At 44.6% G+C, this 26,366-nt stretch overlaps 1 protein-coding gene across 1 annotated transcript in view; it reads left to right on the top strand.

Moving 5' to 3' along the window:
• Positions 1-2,002: 2,002 nt before the first annotated feature.
• PITX1 (paired like homeodomain 1) overlaps positions 2,003-26,366 on the top strand; it is a 37,348-nt gene continuing 12,984 nt past the window's right edge. Inside the window, exons 1-2 of the mRNA XM_081939608.1 lie at positions 2,003-2,052; positions 23,549-23,698. Of these exons, the coding sequence (XP_081795734.1) occupies positions 2,007-2,052; positions 23,549-23,698 (196 nt within the window). The 5' untranslated portion in view covers positions 2,003-2,006. The remainder of the gene's footprint in view (positions 2,053-23,548; positions 23,699-26,366) is intronic.

The raw sequence follows: 26,366 nt of genomic DNA, 5'->3' as shown, positions 1-26,366 counted from the left end.
AGCTACTTGATCTTGGAGTATGGGATTATGTATATTTCTAACACACATTCGAGTGTTTTGCAGTGGGAAAAGACTAATTTAATCTAATATTTCACAGGTGTGTTTTTCTAGAAGTTATGGGAATCGAAATGATTTTCTTGCAGACAACCAATGTTTTGCCAGATTCTGATAATTTGCTCAATGTTGATTTTTATAAGCCAAATAAAATATAACATGTATTAACCCCAAATGGAAATAAAGAAGAAGGTTCATCCCTTGCAAAGACCATTTTAATAAAGAGAAATTAGTCTTTGTTAACATTACTTAATAAGAAACATCATTTTAATTAAGAAAATACAAAGGCTCAGGTAAACTTAAAAGTTAATAAAAAGTATTTATTTATATGGAAGAAATCAAACTTTCCTTATTTAAATTAAAAGTCTAAATAGAAATTATGGTACTAATAAGAACAGAAATAAGTTGATTCCAGAATTCAAAGTTTGACAGAAATTGCTGTCATGTTAAAATACTGTTCCTTATAATAAAAATTCCTCTTAGTTTGGCTTTTTGGATCCTACATATAGTTTAAGACAGAATACTTATATTTAAGCAGATTTAGATTTAAATCATTCGCTTTAACTTAAAACATACACATGTTGATAGTACAACTTGGCATTATTTCGATGGATCCATATTTGTTTGTGTAGGAATACAGATTTACTTGGAAGTAAATCCCATTTCTATCAAGGGTACTTGCTTTTTAACAAACATATGTTTCAAATTGGAGTGCCAATCCCACAATCAGTTTAAATCCAAACAAAACTCTGGCTTAAATGGACTGTGGATTTAAAATACTTCTTTCCTTGAAATAAAACAAGTACACAAGCAATTATTGTAGCCAATCAACAATTGACATGTTTCTTTGGAATAGGACAGTTTGCTTCCCAACCCACTCCCCAAAGCTGTATATCTCAATATGTGCCCTTCTGTGACACAGTTTTCAATCTGTTCATGCTGATCTAAAAATTGCACATACGCTGACAGTATATGACATTAATCTTTACATTGGAAGAAGGGGAACACTTTCATATCAATGCACTGAGACATATAATGTTTCCAATATTGGTTTTAAGATAAACTGGAGTCTGCTGTTATAATATTAGCTTTTTCTGCCTGCCTTTGGCATTATATAATATTTACAGTTTTTAGTTTCAATTGTTCACTTTTGCTTTATTTTATATTTTCTGACTATCACCTAGTTCAGAATTACTCCACTAGGTTCCCATAGTCTGCAAGTTTTCTGAAAAGCTGTTCTAACTCCCTCTCCATTAATACTCCATTAGGTATTCCTGGGGGGAAATCCAGGAATTTTCTACTCTTTGGAACCTAAGGTTGACAAATAATTGAAAGTGAAAATTTAATTGTACGTAGCATTGATATAATTCTCAAAATATACCCCTTCCGAATAAAGTGAGCATAGGTCTGCAGATTTGGTGGTGCTTGTAGGGGATTTCCCTGTGACAGAGATTCAAAAGGAATTGCTGGTAAGAGACTTGCCACAGCCGTTTTAAAACAGGATATTGGCCTCCCGTTTCACTAACAGCACTGGCTTTCCTTGCCAGATAAAATTTGGGCAGAACACTTCCACGTCCCCTTGTCTTCCGCCAAATCGAACTGAAACCGATAGACATCAGAGGGACAACTGAGCCGTTTTTTGTTTAGGACAGTTGGCTCCCTCATAGCTGCAGAAAGATGGTTGTTACGTGAGCAAATGGCCTAAGAAGGACTTAAATTCAGCAATAAAAATGGAGAGTGTCTCCCTACCCCCCCCCCCCCATCTCAAAATGTACTTTATTGAATGTTGGCCTTTTCAGGGTATTTCAGTTAAAAAGGAATCTTCGAGACATACCCTTCTTTTAAAAAAAAAAGTGGGGGATTTGGCGTTTATATTATTATTTCTGGCAAAGCAAATCCTATAAAATAGCTATTTAATCACGGTGTGTTTTGTTGTTCACAGAGTCTGTGCCATGGAGCTCGGTCGGTCCAAAAGTATCACTCCCTATGCGGATTTAGGTAAGAAGATGGGACATTTTCGCAGTTGGGCGGAGTGGGGCAAAGGGGTTTCGAAGTATGAGAGCCGCGATTCCTTTCGTGCCCTAATAAAGCTCAGACGTGATTCAAATTCGTTGCTTATATTTGCTTCCAGTCTCCCGATTCCACAGGCCGGTGTCAGGGGCTGAGTGTCCCGGCTCTTCCTCCGCTTCCCCAGTCCTTTAGCGAGTATTTACCTATATTAAGATCAAGCGGTTTTTTTTTTTTTTAACAATGTAACCACAGAAACGAGTGGGGCAGAAGCAACCCTGTTTTTTGTCACGGTTTTGGCTCTCCGGGGCTGTTGCTTCCGGGACTAGAGGCGCCCAAGTGACACACCGGGTCTAATGACCCGGGTCAGGCGATCTGAAAAGAGCTTATTTATCTCAAGGGAAATGTATGTTAGCTGGGATTTATCGGCGGTGCGACCCGGTTTGCAGTGCCCTCTGGGGTGGGTGACCCTGCCTGGGATGAAGTTTCCAGTTTTTTCCCGCAGCGAAGGGCAAAATCCGGCGAAGTCCGAATCAGATTGGTTAGCGGAAATGCCCACTGGACTGTCGCGGAGTTGGGGTTAATTAAGCCTATTTTCTCGGTAAATCGCCTAGCTTAGTTGCCCAGTGATCGAACTGCCTGAGCTAGATTTGTGTTTGTGCTTGTTTTCGTTTAAATGATTGTTTTCTTTGAGGCGACGTTTTTACTCGGAGGTCATGCAACTGAAGTTTGGGGAAATGTCTATCATTGACCTTTATGAGTTTTTATCTTGCGTTTTGTCCCGATCAGAAACTTATTTTCTCAGCTTCTTTTTATATAACGTCTTAAGTTTTTCTCCTCCCCACAAAATTGAGCCGGTTCGGGACGAAGCTTAATTATTTATCTGCTTGGGGCAGGAAATACGCTGGCTCTCCCAAGCCTCGAATTTACCCTGAGCATATTAAAACACTGGGCATTATTAGAAGACTTCAGCTATTCAGGAAATGTCCCGTTAAGAGAGAACTTCTTCCCCACTCCCACCCAACTCCGAATATGCCAGCAATTAAGAGGCTGCTCGAATTAAACATGTATAAGAAGGATGGTGGAGGGGATGGAGAGATAGTCCCAAAAGGGACATATAATCTCTAGAGGTCCTGTCGCCTTTCTTTTCAGCCTGGGAAAGGGCCCTAACGAAAGGGAAAAGCTGGCTCTTCGGCCTTTGATTACACTGGATCAGAGAGAGACTGTTAATTCAACACATACCCCCTACGCCCACAAAGGCGCTCCAAGTTCAGAGATGCCCCGAGTAACCTGAGCAGCCCGCTTAACAAACTCTCTGCCCCCTTTTCTCCATGCATGCAATTAATCTAAAAGGCATGCTCTCCGTGGGGGAAAGCCAAGAATTCTCCAGGGCTCCCGATCCTGCTGTCCTTTTTTCCCCACTCTCCCTCTCCTTCCCACCCCTTCGCTCCAGAAGCCCCTTCTCCTCTACGCATCACTGGCTCAGCCAAGGACCGCTGTTGGCCCCGGAGTGGTGGGTAGGAAATTGCCTGTGTGGAACCGAGGCAAGAACTACATGGGGTTCGGTTTCATTTGCATGGAATTCACATTAAACCCTGTTCACGTGATTACTTTCTCATGTATGCAATTATTTCTTCCTTCGGCTCCATTACAGATTGCGTGGTCCCAAGTCTGGGAGGTCCCTGGAAACCATGCCCAAAATAGACCAATGAAGCTGATCTGAGCAAACGGGTTGGCTGCTGTGGCCCTAAGGCTGTGCTTTTCATTGAAGACTAGTTGGTTGGTGTCTTTTAGTGAGACTCTTGGCTCCATGGAATTGGACTCTGCAACCAGGAGCAAGTAGACCCAAAAGGGTAGCCTCATAATCTGAAGCTGAGTTTCTAAGCAGGTTAAAACCAAATTCGGAAGGATTTGATGCCAACAAGCTTTGCCATCAATTGGTACCTCCACGGAGGGTTTGGTCTTATTTTTCCACTGAGTGAAAAGGTGTCCTTTGCTTTCCTTCTAATAACAATTCTTCATTGACCGCATTTTTATGTCAGCAATTTATAGCATCACCTTGACATTGTTCTGGCAATGCGTCAATGACGCCTTCTGCTTAATACTACTTCCTAGGTGTCCCATTAAAAGGGGGGTCAGGTTTGTAGTGTTAATCCTATTTGAGATCATTTACAAATTATCCAAGAGGGAAGTGGAAGGCTATCATGTTAGGCCTGTTTGCCCATATTTAAACTTGGACTTTTCTTTGAAGCAACCTCTAGCCTACTGAATGGAACGTCAGCAAATGATTTTACCAAATTACATCCCATATCTCTATCTATACAGCTGCTGCTGCCTTCTAGGTGTTTTGTGCTTCAACTCCTCTCATGCTCAGCCAACATAGCTGATGGGCATGATGGGAACTAATGCCCATCCCAAGAACTCCCAAGTCCGTACACGCAGTTGTTCTTCCGCATTTCAGACCGGATTCTGGAATATTTTCCAACTCACCTAGGAAATTTCAGTAATTGGACCTTTTGATTAGCTCACTTTCCTGTTGCTAAGTCTTACTGGGAGAGGAATCACCCCTTAGATGTTTTCTCACCTTCTCTTTGTTTTCTGTCTTAAAAAAAAAAAGAATGAGTGGTCCAGGCCTCTGTAGATCTTTTCCCCCAAACTTTTCGGCCTGGCCACCCTCCTTCAGGTTTCAGGAAGGATGGTTGGGTTTTTGTTTTTTGTTTTTCATCGGAGCGCTCTGGAAATGGCCTGCAGCAAGGGCCCGGACCTTAGGATGTTCATAATTGCTTAGTCTCCCGGTAGAAACTGACCGCTGTAAAGGTAAAGGTGTCGCTGGTTGCCTTCTTTTGAGGCGCCTTTCTGTTTGTTTGCTTGCTTGTTTGTTTGTTTTGAGACTTCCTGGTCTAACCAGAAGGTCCCTATCCAAGCGCTGGTTAGGGCCGCCTCGGCTGAGTGGCTGAGGCGGCCCAAGTGAAGGCGGACCAGCGCAGCCGGCCGTTTGTCCTTCGAAAATAAGCTTTTGGGTGTCGTTTGTCTTAAACTTCCTATTTCTTAGCCCTTGCTGTTTCTGTTAGACATCCTCTCCCCAGACCTTTTTCGGGGCTGCGAGTGTATTATTAAAAATCTCGTTCTCCACCCCTCCCCGTCCCGTCGGAGCAGACCTAAATGGAAGACTCTACATGCTCAGGGTTGCTCCTCTTTCCATCCACGCTTCCTCAGGACTTCCTCCCGCTTTCCTTGATATTCCTGCAAGAGGAAAGGAGGAAAGCTCCCGGCTTGTGATGCGGAGGTGAGGTGTGCCGAAGGGCTCCTGACCAGCCCGAAAGCGGGAAGGTGGGAAGGTGCTCCTTTAGACCCATTTTGTTCTTTAATCGTTACTGATCTGACCATCTTCGGCTAGCAACGGCACCTGGACTGCTGAGTCGGCCAGAGGATGCCCCCTTTCCTTCCTTCCCTGCCTCCGGGAGCGCGCCTTCTAAAACTCGGGGGCTTCCAAGGTTCACTGGAGAAGTTGAACTCCTGGGCTGGAAAGAGGGCGGCCAGTCGCCAGTGAGATCCAGAGCCTTGGCGCTCCCACAAGAAGCCCGGCACCGCGATTGCCTTCCCTCTTTTCTTTCCCCGGGTGATTTTGCCCAGCCGTTATGAGCAGGCTCTACAGCGGGTGTGGACCGTGCAAGCAGCCGAGGGCGAGCCAGGCCAAACAGTCAAAAGGAGCCCTCCTGGCTCCGGAATCACCACCGCTGCTTATCTGGCAAGCGGCTTCGACGGAGAACCGCCAAGGATCACTTTCGGGTCGGTCGCCGTGGGCCTCGGAAAGCTCTTCCGCTTGGCTCTTCCCAGTACGCCTGAAGGGAAAAGTCCTGGCTGCCTGCCTGCGCTGACGGCGATCGCCTGGACGGGACCCCCTCCAGCTCCCGCCGTCTCGCAGGCCAAGATCCTCGGGGCGGGGCGGTCAACTTTGAGCCGCCTTGGGAGGAACCGGGCTCCGAAAGCCGCGGCCACCCGCGCCGAGCGGGCTGCCTGCCCTAAGGATCCTCGCCACGAACACGCGTTTAGTCTGCGTGTTCCTTGGAGGTGGGGCGGGGGGGGGCTTTCTCCCGTCTAATCCCACCTAAAGGCTTCATTTTGCAAATCTACTTCCCGGCCCCGGAGAGAATAGAAAGAATGGGAGTAGTTAAGGTGGCAGTTTGAAGGGAGGAGGGGGTGATTTGTCTTTGTGCCCTGCTGGACGTGCAGACGCCTGCAGAGGTGGTTCATTTTTGCCCCGCTTCGAGTGGCGACTAGGCAAAGGCCGCTTTTCCTCTTCGTTCAATAGCGTGAGGTGGATCCTTTGCTTTATTTTCACGGGGCTGTCTTAAGTTTCAGGGGCCTGTTTTGAGTTTGTGTGCACGAGGGCGTGCAAACTACAGATGCCATGCCTTTAATCAATTTCATTACAGTGTGTCCTATCTATCAAAGTAAAGATGGGTGGGTGGAGTTTGCAACATTAATTTAGCATGTTGTGTGTGTTCTGCTAATACTGCAGAATTTGCACACGCACAAACCCATGCATTATGATAAGCTATAATATAAGCGTGCAAGTGTGGATACATGGATAATGGAAGCAAGGATAGTTTGGGGAAGGTATGGAGAGGAATTGGGACTGATATACATATACTGATTTTAGCTATGTTTCCTTTCTCCAACCCTTTAATTATTCTGGCTGCTTATCCCAAAGGAATAGTGTGGTGGGCATGTATGTAAGTACTATATGAAGAACTCTAAACAGAATGTGAATAACTGAGTAAACTACCCAAAGGAATGAATTCACATTCCATGCCTTTAACCCAACTGGAATTTGATAGATTTAAATATCAATGGTGTGATTGAACAGGAGGCTATCAGTGCACTATGAAGTGTGTGTGTGTATTGTGTGTATATGTTGTGTATACCAAGTGTGTGTATACATACATACATACATACATACATACATACATACATACATACATACATGTGTTACAACCCCTGGTATGCCTAAATATGGGAGGAAGGTCACTACTCCCTCTTTCTTTATCAGTACAAATACAACACACACACACACACACACATATAGTGTGTGTGTGTGTGTGTGTGTGTAGGTATGTGTATGTATATATGTGCATAGAAGCAGCTAAGAAATCTACAAAAATTAGCAGTGTGCAGTATTATAAGATTCCTGAGGATAAACATGGATACTATGGAAGGGTTTCTCAGTTTCCCCAGAGATTAAGACAATGAGCGATTACATGGGGTTATATAAAATAGACATGAAATTCGATGTTACGACCCTAAAACCTAGGGGGAAAGACATTAAGAATGACCTCAATAAATCCATTGCTAATGAAAGAAGTGCAACACAATCCTAAACAAATTTACAAGGAAGCAACCCCCACCCCTCTTGCATTCAAGAGGACCTATGTCTGAATAGACAGTCCTCTGTCCATGCTAGGATACATATCCACCTCTCCCACTAAAGTAATGGAATGTAGCAGTAGATCAGTCCCAACTTTTACATGTAGGTGTAAAATCTGCTGGTGATTTTTGTTCAAATATTGTAAAATATTTTTACTCTGATATCAAAAGCCATAATGTTTGGAGGTCTTTTATTGCGAGAAATAGATCTCTGTTACAACTGGAGCCACTATCTAGAACATTCAAAAGAATGCCAATTCAATGTAAGTGCCATTAAATTTGGGAAGGATAAGGCCTGTTAAGTTTGAATATAAGGCCGGGGGCCAGAAGATTTTCTCTCTTCTTTTCTTGAATGTCCACTGCTATGACCATGGTAGTAAGAAGATACTTGGGGCAGAGTCCATTTTAATTGCAGACTTGCTCATTTGTTTTGCTGGTGGAATGTTGTGGAAGGCGGTTCCTACCGACAACATTGAAAAACTAACAGGCATCTTCTACAATATGGTGTGCTCCAGCTGTTTGGAACTACCACCACCATTTTCCTGGCAAGCAAGGCTATGGTGTTATATTCCGAGCAGATATTATTTTGGGAGAAGCTGAATTAAAGTTTAAGAAAAGCTCTTAAGAGTGAAGAGCTTTTGCGGGTAGATTTTGTCACTTCTTGGGTATTTTTCCCTTTTACTGCATGTTTCCTTCTCTCTCCAGCCTCCACCTTTTTAGCTGCACCCTTGAAGAAAGTATTGTGCATTCATTAAGCCAATGACTTGTCCCATTGCGGATTTTTAGATAGAACTTATCTTTTCTCCACAAGATAGAAAATAGCCATTGTTCTTTTCTTCTTGTCTGCAAGAGGCTGATGGGCACATCGTCATTCCATGCCGCACAGGGATTCATTGTCCTCTGATAAAATAGTTACATATTTCCCATAGAAATCCCAGTGTCACTTTGTGTTGTCAAAGGGCACACAATGAAGTCCAGCTCAGGAGCCTGACATAGAAGGGGGAGCAAACCTTCCTTCCATGATAAGAAGTCAAAGCCCCTTCTCATAGCTTCTCAGATGCCCTTTATTCTAGGCCAAGCTTTAAGTTGGCGCCTTTCAGTTATCTTGGATTACAACTCCCATAGTCCACTAACCAGTGATTATGCCGGCTGGGACACAGGAGGGAATTGCAGGCTTGCCCATCTCAAGGGCACAAAATAACACTTGGCAAAGTTGCAGTTCAAGACTTTTTTTTTTTAAGAGACTTTCACTTGTGTGGAATAAAACCTGCAAGTTTGCACAAAGCCCTTCCCTCCAAGCCAGATCAATTTCATTATCAACTTGGATATTGGTATATCTGCATGACAGAATGATGTGATGGTCCTACTGGCCCTTGCAATGGAGCCTCCTCTATCCCACCCGGTTAAGACTTTGTCTTCTAGAGACCATGCCACCATGTGAAGGGGGGGCGCACATAGAATGGCTTATTAAATTCCTTTAAAAAGATCATAACATGAAGCAATAAAGAAGCAATCATCTCAGAAGAGAGTCTACCACCTTTGTTTGTTTGTTTTTAATTAGCAGTTCATTATAATAGGCTTCAGCATTAATTAGGAAATGGCATCATTTACAAGTTAACAATTCTCTATAATTTATCAGTGAAATATGAGCTTCTGTAGCATTAATAAAGCTGTACAAAACCAGCCCAGGCAGGGAGTCTAGTAGTGCCCTACCAGGGAAGTGAATTGCATAAGATGGTCATTTTCTTATGAAGATGCAGATAGAGATACAGATAAACGCAAGGATAAAACATGTTCACCACAACTCCGCTGTTTTTAAGCCGTTTGCTCCCAGGCTCCCACAACTGGTATGCATGCGTGAAAGATAGACACATTGCATCAGAGTTGTTCTTTCTTCCCTTTTTTTTTTAAACTGACTGATACTAGATAAGGTTAGATTTGCAACCACACATTCGTCTCTTCTGGGTTTGTTGGGAACAGATGGTTTTTATCTGGATCACTCTGTTTGAGTGCTCATCCAGGCCCATTTTTTCCCATGGAATGGTAGACATTTCAGACTGGCTTGTCATATTTTAACCTAGCTTCCTGAAGGGAGGGAGGAGAAAATCTGATCGATCGTTAATGTAGGTAGAAGTTTTACTGAACTTCTACCAGGTACAGACTGGTTTAGCTGTTGTTTTTTAATAGCGAGATTTCCTTTTCCAAAGTTCAAAATTGCCCAACCCAAGCAATTGCATTTAAAAGTTTGTGGTTTTTCTCTGCTCTCTATTAATTAATTAATGCAAATGTTATGTCGATTCTAAACATTTGTTAATTGAATTTAATAATTTAGTTAATCTACTTTAAGCTCAGATTTCAGTTTGAGCTGAATGATCCAGAATGATAAATGATCCACTATTGGTTCTTTGTGAATGTCCCTTGTTTTATACATTATAGAATATTTATACTCTTACCATCTTTATAAATATACCACTTAAGAAATGACATAGATATATCACAATGTTGTGAACATTAGATAAGAGAAATTCTATTACCTTTACTCATAAATAATTGCATGCAAATGTAACCAATTACATGAGTGAATATATATGTGTGTGTGTGTGTGTGTGTGTGTGTGTGTGTGTGTTACAACCCCTGGTATGACCTAATATGGGAGGGAGCTCACTCCTCCCTCTTTCTGTCCTTTCGGCTCATCACAGAAAACCATCCAGGCAGAAACCCATATTTTTATTTTTAATGTTACCTTTTTATATTTGTGTTGTATTTGTGCTGATAAAATAAAGGGAGACTAGTATAGATCCATTTCGAGCTATTTAGCTCTCATCAGCTAGCCAGGTTCGAATCCCAGTAAGGGTATGGCTAGCTGATGAGAGCTAAATAGCTCGAAATGGATCTATACTAGTCTCCCTTTATTTTATCAGCACAAATACAACACAAATATATATATATATATATATATATATATATATATATATATATATATATATATATATATATATATATATATATATATATATATATATATATATATATATATATATATATATATATATATATATATATATATATATATATATGGCAGTCTTCTGTAGAATATATTTCCAGTAAGCATAAGTATAGGATCAGAAGAATATAAAATTTGTTTCATTAATTTTTATATAAAATTGTGGTTTTGAGTAACATTTTTGAAATTGTCTACAGACAAATTTCACTTCAGGCAATACAAGCTGTATCAGTCTCATAAAATCTCATTAATCATTTGGGTCAAGGGAAAGATACCTGCTATAAAATGGTCTGAGGTAATACTTATGAGGCAAGTAAATAGTTAAAAACAAGTCAGAATAATGGGGATTTTTCTGTAGGAATTCCATGGGTATACCTTAAATGCAAGCTAACCCCAGCTTTCATGAAAAAGTATGGGATTGCATTAACCTTTGTATGGATCTGACCCACGAAGCAGTTAAAGGGACCTGAATGAATGCTGATGAATCCATTTTGAACCATACAAAAAGTAGATACTGAAAGGTTGTAGGCATTAACTTGAGCAAGAAGATTCCTTGGTGAAGTTTGACGTTTACACTTTTATCAAATCAGATTACAATTATTTATGATGGTGATAGTAGCGATGAGGATGAAGGAGAAGAAGGGGGATGCAGATTTCTGGCTCCGTGCCTACTGTTAGTACGATATTAATGCAGGATCTCCTGGGTTCTCAGTGCGTTCCCTGAAAGGCAGAAAAGTTACGTCCACCAACACACATTTCCGAGTGATCGAACCCGGTCCCGGCTGTTCACTTGAAAGTAATCCCGCGATCTCTAATCACCTAATTTCCCCCTCCTCCAAAAGAAAACAAAAACCTCCATTTTGTCCTATGCCTTTTAGTCTACAACACAATTTATGCATGTTCGCTTAACTCTAAGACTCGCTAAATTCAATCTGGTGACTTTTGAGCAGCAATGAACAAACCTATGCGGCGCTAGGATCTTTTCTTTGTTTAATGGAGAGGGAACTCAAGACTGGATTGGGACAGGACGGGATGGGACAGGACAGGAGGGGGCGAGGTTGAAATATCTCCTGGCTTTGTGTGCCTACAATAAAAGCTTGAACGGGAAGAGAACGGCTTCCAAAATACAACCAACCTTAAGAAGGAGATCTGGAAACCGGGCGCGGTCCTGGTGTTTATTCTGGGGGAAGGGGAGACAAATTGTGGAAGACCAGCAAAGTTACTTTGATTTTTGTACCAAACGCAGTCTTGCAGACCTCTCATTTCCCCTCCTTTCTCCCCGTCGATTTAATCCATCTTTCCCAGGCCCGGCATCATCAGTTCTCGCTGCCCCCCGCAGCTTCCAGCTACCATCACCCCGCGCCCCTTCTAAGAAGAGTCCCAAGGACCGTGGCGGGTGTTCTCCCATATTTCTCTCTTCTGGCCCCGCCTCCCCAGCACACTACCTGCCTTTGAACGAGGGCTCTTAACAAGCCATCATCAGCCTCAGAGAGCAAAAGCAGGAGGGCAATCTTAAAGCACGGTCGTATGAATCTTCCCTTGCAAGGGGAAGGTGACCGGCCAGCCCTACTCGAGCTTTCCTATCGGTGGTCGTTTTATTTGCTGGCCCTCCAGGATGCGGAGCCCGAGGCTAGCGTCCCGCTCCCGGTTAAATGACTCATCACATGAACCGTCGGGTCTCTCCGGGCACAATTATTAAGGAGGAGGGGGGAATCCATGCATTTGGGGTTCAAGCAGACATCATTTAATTATCCACGTTCCTCATGCTAGATGAAGTCGTTAATCCAACCTGCGATCTTTGTTCTCTTCTTCGTAAGATGAAATAATAAGTGGTTTTACTAGCGTCGATCTAGAATCAAAATAATCTGTCTAATTCCTTTCAATCAGCCTTTCCCAATATGGCACTAAATTCTAAAGCAATATGTTGGCTCGGGATTCTGGGAACTGTAATCCAACTTCAGGCAAGCACTACCGGCAAATTGAGGAAAGTGTTTAAGAAATCTACACTCACTGCACAATCATAGTGAGTGATTACACGGGGTGCCATTCCCAATTATGCAAAGCGACTTGGGTCTTAGCACAAGCAACAGCTATTTGCAAACCAGTTGATCCAACCTTCTCTCTAAATGATTGGGATATTTCATTGATTGATTGATTGATTGATTGATTGATTGATTGATTTTGGTGCCATCAAGTCAGAGTTGACTCCTGATAACTCCCTTGGCTAGTCCTTGCAGTTCTTTATATAAAATGCATTGTTCTAAACTCTAGTCTATAACTTCATCAGAGTGATCCAATATCCAAAATGGAGAGATGGTGCAGATATTAAATGATAAACGTAACATACGGGGTTCTTTTCTTCCAGAAGATCCATGGAACTGCAGGTACACAGAAATGTAAGAAGTGAGGTGGCCTGCTTCTCAAGGACACATGCATAGACCAAGCATCTTCAGGATGAAATGAGGTTGGGAAAAGTAGGAATGTAGGGAAAATATAGAGCCCAACTGGATACCTGGGTTTAAAGTGCAGCCGATCTCTTCCCAAAGCATTAAATCCATGTCTCTATGGAGCTCACATAAAATCTAAGAAATGTTTCGAACAGCACTGTTCAGGCATGGCATTGCTTCAGATGCCACTGAAGCCAAGCCAGAATGTTCATAGCAGAAATCGTATTGGGAGAAGAGGGGAAATGCTTTGAAACAGGAAGAATTAAAACAAATTTAAGTTACCACTGCTGTGAATTAGGAATAAGACAAAGGCAATGTCACATTAAGGATATGCCATATTAGAGAAATTACTGCAACCTGTTAATGCCACAGGTAGGGGAGAAGGGATATGGATTGTGTTGACAATTGAAGTTTGTTTCTGCATGGTGAACTCAGTAAAAACCAAATGACTGTTCTGCTCTTGTTGTTTAGCTTGGAACATTTCTCCAAGCCACAAACCTGAGGCTATATTGGGAGACTGAACCATGGACCTATCTGTGTATGTACATATGAGTGTGTGTGTGTGTGCACGCGCACAAGTGGTCTAGCAGTAGAAAAGGCTGCATAACTTTGAACAATTGGAAAAGGAGGGGAAGGGAGTCCTGCTGCACAGCAGTAGCAGCAACAAAAACCCCACAATATAATGCACATAGTGAAAGGGGCAGTGTTCACGCTTGAGCTACTTTGCAATTAGCAAAACACAAATATTACAGGCTACAATTGCAAACTTAGCAGCAGCAAGAGTTCCTTGGGGATCTTTAGGCACCAAAAGAAGCTGTACATAGAATTCTTTCTGTCCATCTAGGAAATGGTCTAAAAAGAAGTATTAGTAGTGCCTTACAAATATCCCAGTAAAAATTACCCTCGGGCAAAACATGAGTACCTGATTCAATATCATCTCTGTCCTTGGAAAAATAGGATAACTGATGGATCCATTTAGAAGGCATCAGAAGGAGAAACTGAAGCTAGGTACCAACTCAGAACCCATTTGGGGCACAGTTGTCTGAACCATTTGGTAGTGTAACCTCTGAATGGAACTAGCTAGCATCACATTTCGCTTGACTACCCAGCATCCTATTATGGTGGGGAAATGGATGGGCAAGAAAAGTCAATAAAGGGGAAACGAGGACAAATCTTTTTTTTTCCCACTTCAGAAAAGTCTTGTCCATCTTACAGTAATGAGAGTATAATAATAATAATAAAGCCAGTGGCACTTTTATGCAATTGTATCTCAGCCCCACCTATATCTCTGTACATTCTGTACTTCGGCTTTGAGGCTTTGGTGTCAATTGTCTTCTAATTTCACATAGAGGATTACTGGGATTTAAGTTGCTGTTAATTCTCATTGATCCTAATTTTTAATAATCAGCTTTTGCAAGCTTGTTCTTCCTTGATCAGATAGCATTATCATGAAATCTAGAGAATCCCTATGAATGTTATACTGAACAGATCATATCTGGTCTATCTTTCAGCATTAATCCTGAGGTCATTTACGCAAAATCAGAGCAATTGGTAGCCTCTCAGAGAAGGAAGCAACTACAGCAAACATGAATAACGAAGGGCATGCATATCTCATCTCCCACACTTATTTTTATCTTCATTCTAACTTGATCCAGTGGTCATTGGGTCATTCATGAGTCCTTGTAGAGCATAATGCCCCAAATGATGCATCCCTCCACTTCTCCTAAAATGGTCAGCCATTAGGTTTAAAGAATTAGAATCAATTTTTGTGAGAATAAGATTCCTTTATCTTTACAGTGTAAAAATATAATTAGAAAGGATAACTACTCTTTTGTTTATCCCACAATCTTTTCATGATTGTCAAAATTTGAAGACAACTTTTTGATCAAGTGGTAGAAGAGGTTAAAGTAATAGTAAATATGTAAACCCACCCAAATTAGTTTATATTGAGTCACATAAATAACTGATCACACTCAGTATTTCAGCTCAAACCTTCCCTTACCTAGGAGCTAAAAGGGGTTGGATTTAAATCCACCATTGGCCATGCTGGCTGACGGAACATGAAAGTTGAAGCCTACCACATTGTGCTGGACCTAAAGTCAGGGGAAACTGGTGTATTTTAGCCTTTCCAATTGTGCCACCCAAGATCTGTTTTTACCTGCTAAAGAATGAATATACTTATAGCTTTGGAGTTCACCTGAACTTTTTGTCATGCTGAATGGCATGACACCAGAGGGTAATGGTTCAGTCATGTTGAGGAAGCCAAACCTGCAATAGTCCATACTTCAGATCAAGTGTAGCTTTTTCATAACACTCAACAACTCTGTGTATGTGTGTGCGCTCGTGCACATGTGTACTTCCTCCCCACCCACACCCCCATTGTGTATCATTCTAAATGACAGAGAGTTCCTTCAACTTCCAACTTCATGGTGTGATTCTTGTAATATAAGAAATATATTATATGGGAGCCGTGGTGGCGCAGTGGTTAGAATGCAGCATTGCAGGCTAATTATGCTGACTGCCAACTGCCAACAATTCAGCAGTTCAAGTCTCACCTCTCAAGGGTGTCTCAGCCTTCCCTCCTTCTGAGGTCGGTAAAATTAGGACCCAGATTGTCAGGGGCAATATGCTGACTCTAAACCACTTAGAGAGGACTGGGAAGCAGTTTATAAGTCTAAGTGCTATTGCCATCGCTACATTAACTATCATTACTTGGGAATAATTGCTGAGAGAATCATTTCCTCCTCCTGCTGCACGTAATATTGATTTTCTCCCCACCAAAATAATTCTAGGCAGCCTTGCAGACCGCACTAGTAACTGAGGAAATCTTCAATAGTTAGGCCCTTTGTTTTATTTCACTAAAACAGTTTTTCCTCTTCAAAAACAAAATAAAGCAAAACCCAAAGCAAAACAAAACAACCCATACATTCAGACTGCAGACTTGAATTACAAGTATTGTAAAGTAAAGCTCTCTGAGCTCAGTGCCATTTGCTCTTAAATAAACCACTTTGGGCTTATTTTGTTTGCAAAAATGCCTGAATTGATACTTGACACTAACATAATGTGTTGTTTTGCTTTTTTAAAAAAATGCTTCCCTTTCTTTTACATTGGCACTCTGATAATAATGATTCTTGTCTCCAAGATTGCACTTCAAAGTCAGTTTCACTGTGGTCACAAGCAGCACCTTTATTTCAAATCAGGTCTGAATGACCACTCCTTCAATCATAGCTGTTTCTTAATCTGTTGCCCTGCAGATACATTGACCTAAAATACCCATTATCTGCAATAAACATCACTGAAAACCATTACAGGAGCCCTGCTTGAAGAGTGCACTGTATCTAAATCTACCCTTGTTGTAAGATATAGTGCCTGACACACACACACCTTTTGACTCTGTGCTTGGGTGAAGTTTAGTACTGAGAGTTAACAAAATTCTTTGAAAAAGCAAATCCAGAACCAACTGCTCAACCCTGCTCTCATATACATCCTGATGAACCTGTTTCTTACCTGGCAGCCAGGCTTGAGTGGCAAAGTAACATAAGGGACTTGTGGTTGCTAGGTCCTCCTATGCCACATTGGCTTTAGGTGGAGTATATCTTTTCATCTGGCTCTTCTGATCCCTAGACTGGAACCCTTTCAAGGCTGTTTCCTTCCTTGCAGGGCCTTTCTGGTCATCCCCAACAGTCCCTGTAGCCTTCTCCTTGGCTCACCTTTTCCCTGGCTCCACCTTTCCTTCCACCATCGTCCACAGCCCAGGCTGCCACTGGCCCTGCGATTTGCTTCTCCCCAAAGGAACAGGTGAGCCAGGCCACTTTTGCAGCCTGGAGTTGAGAGAAAGGAGGAGAAGACAGGTACAGCTTGATTCTCCTGGGTAATCCTGAGGATGTCAGTGTTTATGTTTCCTGGAAAGACCATGCTTAGAACCGGCATTTAGAGCCGTGGTGGTGTAGTGGTTAGAGTGCAGTACTGCAGGCTACTTCTGCTGACTGCCGACTGCCAGCAGTTTGGCAGTTCAAGTCCCACTCAGCCTTCCATCCTTCTAAGATCGGTAAAATGAGGACCCAGATTGTTGGGGGAAATATGCTAACTCTGCAAACCACTTAGAGAGGGCTGTAAAAGCACTATGAAATGGTATATAAGTTTAAGTGCTATTGCTCTTTAGGTATTTTCTGTTCTAAATGGTGAGTGAAAAGTAAGAAGAATTAAAGTTCCTTCTTTCCAACGTGGGAGGGGGAATGGCAAGGGAGCAAGAGAGTTGCCCTCAAAGCTGTGATCCAGAGCTAGGAAATTTGTCTCTCCCGGATAGCAGCTCCTGGGAAGTAGGTTCAACAATAACAAAAGACTCGCCGTTTTGTTTTCCCTGCTGGTTAAAGCTGTCACACACAAAAAGGGCACACTGAACCTGCTTAGGGGCATTTTTGTTACTTTGCCATTCAGGCTGATACAAAAGCAAATGATAGAACTGCAACTTGGCACAGATGAGCCCCAACATGTCTCTTCCCAAGAGAGCCCCATTCATTGCAATGGGACCTTCTCCAAGAAAAGGGGATATATATGACCGTGGCTTGATCCTGTGTTTACCGGCCTGGAAGGCATCGGCCAATGCAAGCTGGAGAACATCTGTTTTCTAAAGGCCTCCAGACATTTGGTCTGCTGGCAAAGATACAAGTGTTCATGAAAACAGCAGCGTCCTCTGAGGAGAGGAAGGGGAGAGGAAGTCTGTCTGAACGTTAGGAGAAAGATGAGCAACGTTGTTGTGCTGCAAAACTTTGTACTGGGCCTCCCCACCCACCCACCCACCCACCCACCCCCAGCTTGCTGCTTTTCTGGTTTCTAAAATCCAAAAAGCCTTTGGTGTCTTCTGCTGCATTCCCAAATGACATTTCAGAAAACTTATTCACTGTAGCGGTTAGAGCACCACAGGCTTAATCTGTGATACAGTTAGGTAACAGGTTTGCCCTCCCGCTCCCCACCTTTCTCTTTAAAAGCAAAGGGTTGTTACTTCAGGAACTTCTGGTGTAACAAGGCAGCTATGTTGGAGTGGGGGCTCTGCTCCATTTATTGAGAGGAGCCTCGACATATCCCAAAGACCAGCCCTGACTGTTGACACGCAATGTAGTCAATGTAAGGTAGTACCCTAACTAAGTTCCTGAATTAATCCATTTTCTGGATTTCCTTAATACGGTAAGCCACTCCCTAAAATAACACTTACAAAATAAAACCAAAAAAAAAAAACCCTAAAGAAGAATCTAACCCTAATCCAGCTTCATTAGTTGCATTGAAAGCAGCCATTGTAAAGTTGGGGTCTTTCAGGAAAATTGTGATGAGGCTGTGCTAACCTTGTGTCCCAATCTTCAGTCTTTGTTTGACGTATTTCCCACTTATTCGCTTGGGGGAGGGGATTAATAGAGGAGGTCTAATAAGAGCAGCGTGAAATGACTGGACTTTGGGAGTTTGTTTAATCGAAACTGACGTTGGGTGGGTTGGTTTCTTGATTATTTGAGCACTTCAATCAGAGGAATCGTTTCTTCTTCTCCTCCTCCTCCTCCTCCCCGGTGGTTTTCCTTGTCTCTGAGCTCAATATAGACAAACATTAGGCAGCGTTAAAGTTCAGAGGTCACCTTTTGGAGCCTGAACATGGGATGGGGGTGTATGTGAGTGAGGATGAAAGAGAGAGGGGGAAGGGGAGAGAGCGCGTAGAAGCTGCTAGGAATAAGATCTCGGTAGTGGGGCAAGATCTTCCTGGTGCTTTATCAAAAGGGCAAAGAGAGATTCTGCGCCCCATTGCCTTGCCAGGTGTCGCTGCTGGAAGTGGTGTTTGACTAGCATCTAAAGGGCTTCAGGTTCTCTCTCCCCTCTCCCTGGATTAATGCTCTTTCCCTGTCGCTGCAGCACCGTTATGGGGAGTTCCGAGCCGAGTTCGACTTAACGCTATCTTTATTTACAGTTTAAAGGGGCTTCTCAGTTCGCTCAGAAAGTCTGGATTTGAATTGCTGGACCTTAATGCGCAGGAATGACTGTCAGAGGAAATTGGGGGTGGGTGGGGGTGTAATTCCTTCACTCGATCGGTTGGAGGGGAATCCAATTTCCGAGGCGAACTCTGGGGGAACACTGTGGAACCACCTTTGACGGTTGGTAGCGGAATGTGGTCCTGGCACCAGTTTTCCTTGGAGTTCTCCCTGTGGGAAAGGGGGACGTGGAGGGAGCCTACAAAGGCTGCTGGTTTGGGAGTTACGGTGGTGATCTAACTAGAGCGGTTGCGGCAGTGCTTCTGGATTCCGGCAGGGTAAAGCAAAGATCCCCGAAGCTGGCCATGTAGGAGTCTGGAGGGCTTGGCGACAGAGAGAAGAACTCACTCGGCGGTTCTTCTTAGGCTGTGGATCGGCTCTAAACTGCGCTCTCCAAAAAGCCATTTGTTTTGCGGTGGGCGCGAGAAAAATCATCCCGGCCCCCCTCCATCCTGAGCCCTCGCGCGGGGTGGGAAGAGAGGATACTGCAGAAGCCAAGGAAAGAATGGGATGGACAGAATTTGGCTTCTCCAGAAAAGAGTCCTCACTCTTCCCTGCCTCTTTGTAAAATTCCATCAGTAGTATTTCTCCAACCCAGAAATGCGGTCTGAACATGACACCATCCCAAGTCCAGAAGAGGCAGATAGAGAAATTCACCCGACCTTCGCCGAATCTTTTAGTCTGTTTTGCCCGTGCAGAACCGGGTTGTAATTCGCATTTTTTTAAACGGGGGGGGGGAGGCGTGACCCTGAAGTTTGCCCCTGTCCGGCAGCCTTGGAACTCGAGTTCTTCAGAGCCATCGCTCCCTGGAGAATTGCAGCCAAGTGCTTCAGCCTTGGAAAGGAAAAAAGATCCCCAGAACAAAAATGGTCGTGTGTCCACTCCCTCCCCAATAAGCCCGTTAAAGAGAAAGCTTCCAGCAAGCTCGGATCGTTTGATCTTTCCTGCTAATTAATGTATTTGGTGCTGAATAACACATGATAAAGAAATTAGTAGTGCAATGGCAATTGCTGAAGGGCTGCTGTGTAATTTAAGATCCACCGATATCCATAGGAGCTACGTTCATTTCGCTTAATATGAATTCAATCCAAAAGCTACGTTCACAGGACTTGCTGTACCAAGACAAGACATGCACTTCTTTATTATTATTTAGAAATGCTTCAATGAATCTTGCCATTGTGGTTGATGAGTCATAATTTATGGCATAGCTTCTTGTGGAATAAATGTGTCAGCTGTGATTTATTCACTAAACCACAGTTCAAATAAGCCATGGCTTAATAAGATGTGTGAACTGAACCTCTGAAGGCGGTTCGAGAGGCAACGATAGTTGTGGAGTATCCAAGCAGTTGTGAAACTACGGTGGCGGTTTTCTTTAAAACAGCATTTTAAACAGTTGCCATCGGTTTACCAAAGGGCCTTGTGTGCTGTTTTCATTAGGTCCCCCTGAAAGACATTTCTGTATGTCATCATCCGAAATAGATATATGGATATAGATATGGATGCATAGGTGTGTGTGGTGGGTGTATGTGTGTGCGTGCGTGTGTGTGAAGTATAAATAACATGACAAATCAGACTTCTTCTTCAATACCTACTCTAACACCTACTCTAATGCCCCGTTTTCTGGGTGGTGGGCAGAAAGCCTGACCCGATGCACTCTTCGCGGTATTTCCATACCGGTGATTTAGAGCGCTGTACAGTGGCGACAGAACAATAATGAAGAGAGGAGATGTCCCATCCCACAGCGTGGCTGGCGGGTTCTTCCAGAGGCTCCCATCCACCTTGCGGGTGGCCGGAGAAAGCAAGAGATGTGCCCAGCCGCCAATGCTCCCGACTGGTTTCTTGCAAGGATGGGAACCGTAAAAGCGGTGAGGTCGGTTTATATGGTCGGTCTTCTCGCCGGTGCTGTCATAAGGCAGCGGCGGCGTCCCAAGCCTGACACCCCACCCCACCCCACCCCCGGAGAGAAGGAAAGGGAAGGCGGCTTGGCATGGGTTTGAGAGTCACTGTGCTGCGCCCTGGCCGGGTCTAAACCCCAGGGCTTCTTCTCCCCGCCTCCAGGCTGAATTGAACGCGAAACCAGCATGCAGTGGCCAGAAGATAAGCCGCCCCTCTCGCCCCCGTGAACAAGTTGAAGAGTCTGCAAGCAGCTTCCTTACAGAGGGGTGGAAGGTCAGGCCGGAGACCAGCGCTTTGGCTGGAATCCACACCCACAGCTCGACACACACACACACACACACACACACACACACACACACACCAGTAGTGCGAAAACCAAAGCCGAGAGGAGGATCTGTGTTGATCTACCCAGGACAGAAGAGGAAAATGGCTCCGAAGACTTGAGCTCTCCTCTTGAAGTTGTCGGTCCTGTGGCCGAGGGGTCAGGCAGCTTTCGCTTTGGCACGGCGCTACCTAAATATCCCAAAAGTTTGTGGCGAAACTTTGGAAGGCAGGCGGGGGTGGCAAGTGAATGGCAAAAGCAGCCTAAAATAGCAGCTAGACGGTTTGAGAGGAAATTCCGCGGGGATCCAGAGTTGGAGTTTGCACGTTTGGGAGCGTTGTTTATGAGCCCGGCAAAATCCCATTTACTTCGATGGATTTGTCGCATCGTCACCAGATTTATAGAGTTGAAAAACATCTCATTTAAGCACAGGGTCCTCCATTACTCAGATGAGATTTCAAAAGGAGATCTGGCGGCTGTTCACTAAGACCGTCAGTCATATTGACGGAGGAGACACCTTACTTAGTTGTTTATAATGACACCTAAAAAAACTCCTGGTTTTTTTTAAAAGAAACAAAATAGTAGACGCAGTTCCACCTTGGTTTGAAAAAAATATTCCAATTGGACTCAAGAAGCCAAGGGATGTGGTTAAAGCGCTGAAGCCTGAAGTCTCGATATCCCCTCCAAAGACATCAGGCAGGGATCCATGAAAATAAATTCTTCTCAATCTATCGTACTATATTATATTTCCTCTCCCCAAACTCAGAACTACGGGGAAATTTCCCTGAGCCAGCATTTAAGGGCCACCAGAAAATTAGCAGAAGGCAAAGGGGAGATCCACTCTGTTCAAATGTTTCAACGGTTTTTTCCTCTCCTAAAATTGGGAGAAGCATTCATGAGGCATTGTTAGTTACACACACACACACACCTTGTAGCTTTTCAAACAGAATATATCCCGTTTACAGTATTCCCTGGCAATTTGCTTCTAAGCTCTGATGTAGTTTATAAATTGCACGTCTAACTCAAAAATCGGTCGCATTAAATTTACTAAAAGGCTCTCCGAAGTCAGCCCTGTTGACCGGAACCAAAAATCCTTCTGATTAAATGTGGAAGGACTTGGCTGACTTATTCGAAATCTGAGCACACATGCAGTCACTGGAAGAGTTGTTTTTTTTTTGTTGTTGTTGTTTTTTGCTTGCTTCTTCGAGAACGTGTCCTGTGGTCTTTTAGTAAATGCATTTAGGATTGCACTCCGCCTGAGTCACCTAGCTAAACAGTGGACTAGAAGGCCGACCTTGTACAGAATTCGCTGCAATTAAGCCTCATCAGTCCCTGAAGTGACATCCATCCTGAGCCTGGAGACTTTCCACAGCAACCACTGGGGAAGCTTCTCTATATAGGACGTAGGTGGATACAAATTGCTTTTTCTGGCTAAAATCCGCCGGGAGTAGACGAATGAATGATCGCTCCGGTAAGACGGATTTCCATAGAAACCATTCTCGAGTAAGCGATCTCCTCCTCCTCCCCCCAACTCCCCCATTCGGGTGATTTTAATGACAGAAGTCCCCTTGCCTGAAGCGGACCTTGGAATGAACTACACCGTATGGAGGGCGGAGAGGGGAGAGAAACCAAGAGAGAGTGGGAATCAAACTGGCTTTGGGGAGAAGAGCTTTGTTCTGAAACTCGGCTTTTTAGCTTGGGGGAGAAGCGAGCCGCAAGGGAAGGAGAAGCCAACGCGGAGCGGGCGAGGTCTCTTGCGCGAAGCCCACCGTCGGGAACTCTCGTTCGCAGAGACCGAGAACTCGCAGGAGGCTCCATTAGGCGAAGGAAAGAGCTCAGTGGACGAGATCTAGTAGCCAGGAGGACGGGGAGGTTTTGAACTTTCCTAGGCGGGTGGGGGCGGGGAGAGAAGGAAGGGAGGAGGGAGGAAAGGAAGAAAGAAGGGGCGGAGTCTTGCTTCAACTTTCAGGCGTTCGTTCCAGGGCAGGTCACTTGAATCTCGGCCACTCCAAGCGGCTCTCCTTGGTTTCCTCGCCCCCCCCCCCGCCTCCCGCGCGCTACCTAGAAGGGGGGCGCCGTGGCTCTTTTTTTCCCGGGAAGTCGGACAGCGAGGAAACTCGGCGGTGCCTGTCCTACAGTCAAGCTGCGCCGAATCTTAGTGGATTTAAAAGTAAATTATAAAAAACAATATCAATAGAGCGGACTTCGGTGGAACCCTCCTCGGCAGCCTCTCGCTGTCATTCTCTTTAGCTTGGTAGTTTCTCTTTCTCCTCTTAATTTGTATGAACATAAAACGCTGCAAGGCGAGGGCACGCAGACTAAAAAAGGGCAGGCGCGCAAGGATACGACTCAGCCTCCTTCTTGCTTATGGATTCCTTTAAAGGTGGGATGAATCTGGAAAGGCTTCCCGACAACCTGAGAACCCCGCAGGCGTCCCACGACATGGCTTCCAGCTTCCATTTGCAGAGATCTTCCGAAGGCAGAGAACCGATCGAGAACTCGGCCAGCGAATCTTCGGACACCGAAGTCCCAGGTAAACCCACAGTTTGGGGCGGTGGGGAGCCCGCGGTTTACAGGAAGTAAGCAGAAAAGATTCCCTCCCCCCCCCCCCCGCCTGCCCTCTTCCATCCCTATCGAGGAGGGCGCGATCAGGCGAAAGGATCCGCATTCAGAAGAGAAGCAGGGCGCCCCAGAACTCCTTAGTTTCGGCATGGGAACGGGGAGGGGTGGTGAGATTCATCGCGCCCTCTCGGCTGTGCCGGAGTTTGCGCTCAAGTTTTCAAGGCTATCTGGCACTTTTTATTCTTTCTTCCCCAAAATACGCAGCTCCTGAGTTTCTTTGAGAGCCCTTTCATTTGGGCTCCGGGTTTCAAACTCACGGCACGTCCGGTTTGGATTTATTTTCCAGTCTGGATAGCCTAGTAGACGTGTAAAAGGATCTCTCTGGAGGAGGGCACCCATTAAAACTCAGGCAGGGAAGAAAGAAAGAAAAAAGGTGGAGGAGAAAGGAAGGAAAGTTTCCAGGCCCTGGCCAGGATATGCGCAAACATCTTATTCCGCCCAGCGTTGCTTTTAATTCGTTGATGTCTTTGTAGAGGAGAGGCATATTAAGGAGACGGGCTTGTGTAAAAGGACACCGGCTGCAGCTTCCCTCCGTCAGCCCTATTTGCAGGTGAACAAGCGTCAGTTGCCAACCCCAAAGTAACGCTGTGCTGTGCTAGTTGTGCTGCCCAACGTTGGCAACCCTTCCGTAAATACACGAAAAAGAAGAAGTGGTGCTCTTGGATTTCAGGGCAAAGGAGGGGGTTGCAAAATGCGCCGCCGCCGCCGCCGCCAAATGCAAGCGCCCAGCCGCGCTCCTTGCTTGAGAAAGTTACTCCGAGTGCTCCGCGGCTCAAATCTTGGGAAAGTTAACTCCCTAAAAAATGAGTAAGAACAAGCAACGCCTCGATGACAGACTGTAACCTCAGAGTGAATCCTTCACACTTCTCCTTTCCCAGCAACTATGTTGTGGACCGCAACTTAAAACACCCAAGAACGCGGTGTGCCGTATTAGTGGGCTCTTTGACACTCGCGATTTAGTGACGGCAACTCGAGTCTAGAGAGGCGTTCGGGGAAATTAGTAGCTATTTCTTTGGGGAAGGGTTTAACTTTCAAATTAGTGGGCAGAAGAGTAGAATCTAATTCTCCAACTCCGGATGATTTCTGCATTTTAATGCGACAGCTGTTCTTAAGGGAAAGTAATGGCATTGCCGAATAATTCTGGCCGAGTTCACCCAAACTGAAATAAATTTAAGACGCAACCCTTCAAGTCCATCCCAGTATTTATTGCGGAATTTAGGCTTGTGCTACCCTGGGACCAGCCCCTCGTAACGTTTAGGTATTTGGTTGCATCGGTTGGAGAAACAATTTCCCCAAGCCAGAGAGGAAAGAGTGAAGAGACACGGTTCCGAGATACGCAATGCAATGCAATGCGCAGTTACAGTAACGTCAAGTAGGAAAAATAAAACAGGGACCCACCGGTAATATTTAATAGAAGGGGGTAAGATTAAACAGAAGCCTGGGAATTAGAACAACAAAAGGGCAAGTCAAATTGCTCTGAAAAACACTTTTGCCTTTAGATTTCCTCTGAAATAAATTTTAGGCTTCTTAACAAGCCCACAGATAAATGAGGGAACGTGGAAGAAGCAGCCCAGCGAAAATGCAGCACTTTCTTGCCAAGTCCCAGAGTGGTTTGCAAATGGCAGGACCACCACAGCTGGATGTGTAAGTTGAGGTCCTTATGGTTGTGCCAGGCTCCAGTTCCTAATGGCCAAAAGGGTCTGAGCAAGCAGCACCTTCCCTGCTTAGGCCCACCGCAGCTTAGCTTTCACTTCTTGCCTGTAGAAAACAGTGCAAAGCCCATCAAACTGGTGGGAGCCTAGTCTAGGCCTGGGGGAGAAAGCAGCTTTTTGGCGGAGCAGGGGTGGGGGGAGACCCCATTGGCGAAGGAAGGTTAAAGTTCACCACCCCCCTTGAGGACTGATAGGGACGTAGGGTAGTTTGGGGGCCCTCAGTCTCCCCCACTCTTCCCCCTCTCCAGGTCCAGCCTTAAGAAAAGCCAAGGCCACCAAACCAGTCCCAAGCTGAGCCCTCTTTTCCATGGCCTTGCTGGGAAAAACGCGAGGGGTATACACAGGCCTAGGTCAGGCCCTGGTGGATAGGGAGGAGAAGGGGCCTAGCTTGAAGTGACTACAGTTTCCTTAGGCAGCACCCAGGCCTTGTGGGTTTTGTGAACTGCTTCCCTACCAAGACAGCCCTCCTGTCTGAGCTGCATTGAAAGAAAGCCTCACTTCTCCTGATCTATTTGTCCTTTGGGGGCTGCCAGTGGTCTGGACACTGACAAATCTCTCTGATCAGAGTCCTTCGAGAAGAATATCAAATCCAGACCTTTAAAAGGAGGAGAGATTGTAGAGCATGTATTTAGGTTTTCAGTGTACAGAACAGGCTCCCAAGTCGATTCATATCATGAAGTTGGCTAATACCTTATGGGATGGGGAGGAGGGTGTCCGGTTCCCCACCACCACCAAGAAGCAGCTTGTTGTACAAGGATCGATGTGAATTTAATCTTGCCGGTGCCTGCACGTGCTCCTTGTCCATTTTTCTTTCTTTCAAGAAGCATAAATAATTTCTGCATTTTTATGTGGCATCTGATCTTGCCG

The sequence above is a fragment of the Natrix helvetica genome, assembly GCF_964273705.1.
Source record: "Natrix helvetica genome assembly, chromosome: 1".
In the NCBI taxonomy this organism is placed as follows: Eukaryota; Metazoa; Chordata; class Lepidosauria; order Squamata; family Natricidae; genus Natrix; species Natrix helvetica.
The sequence above is the reverse complement of the archived record's forward strand: the minus strand, read 5'-3'. Positions and strand labels throughout refer to the sequence as shown.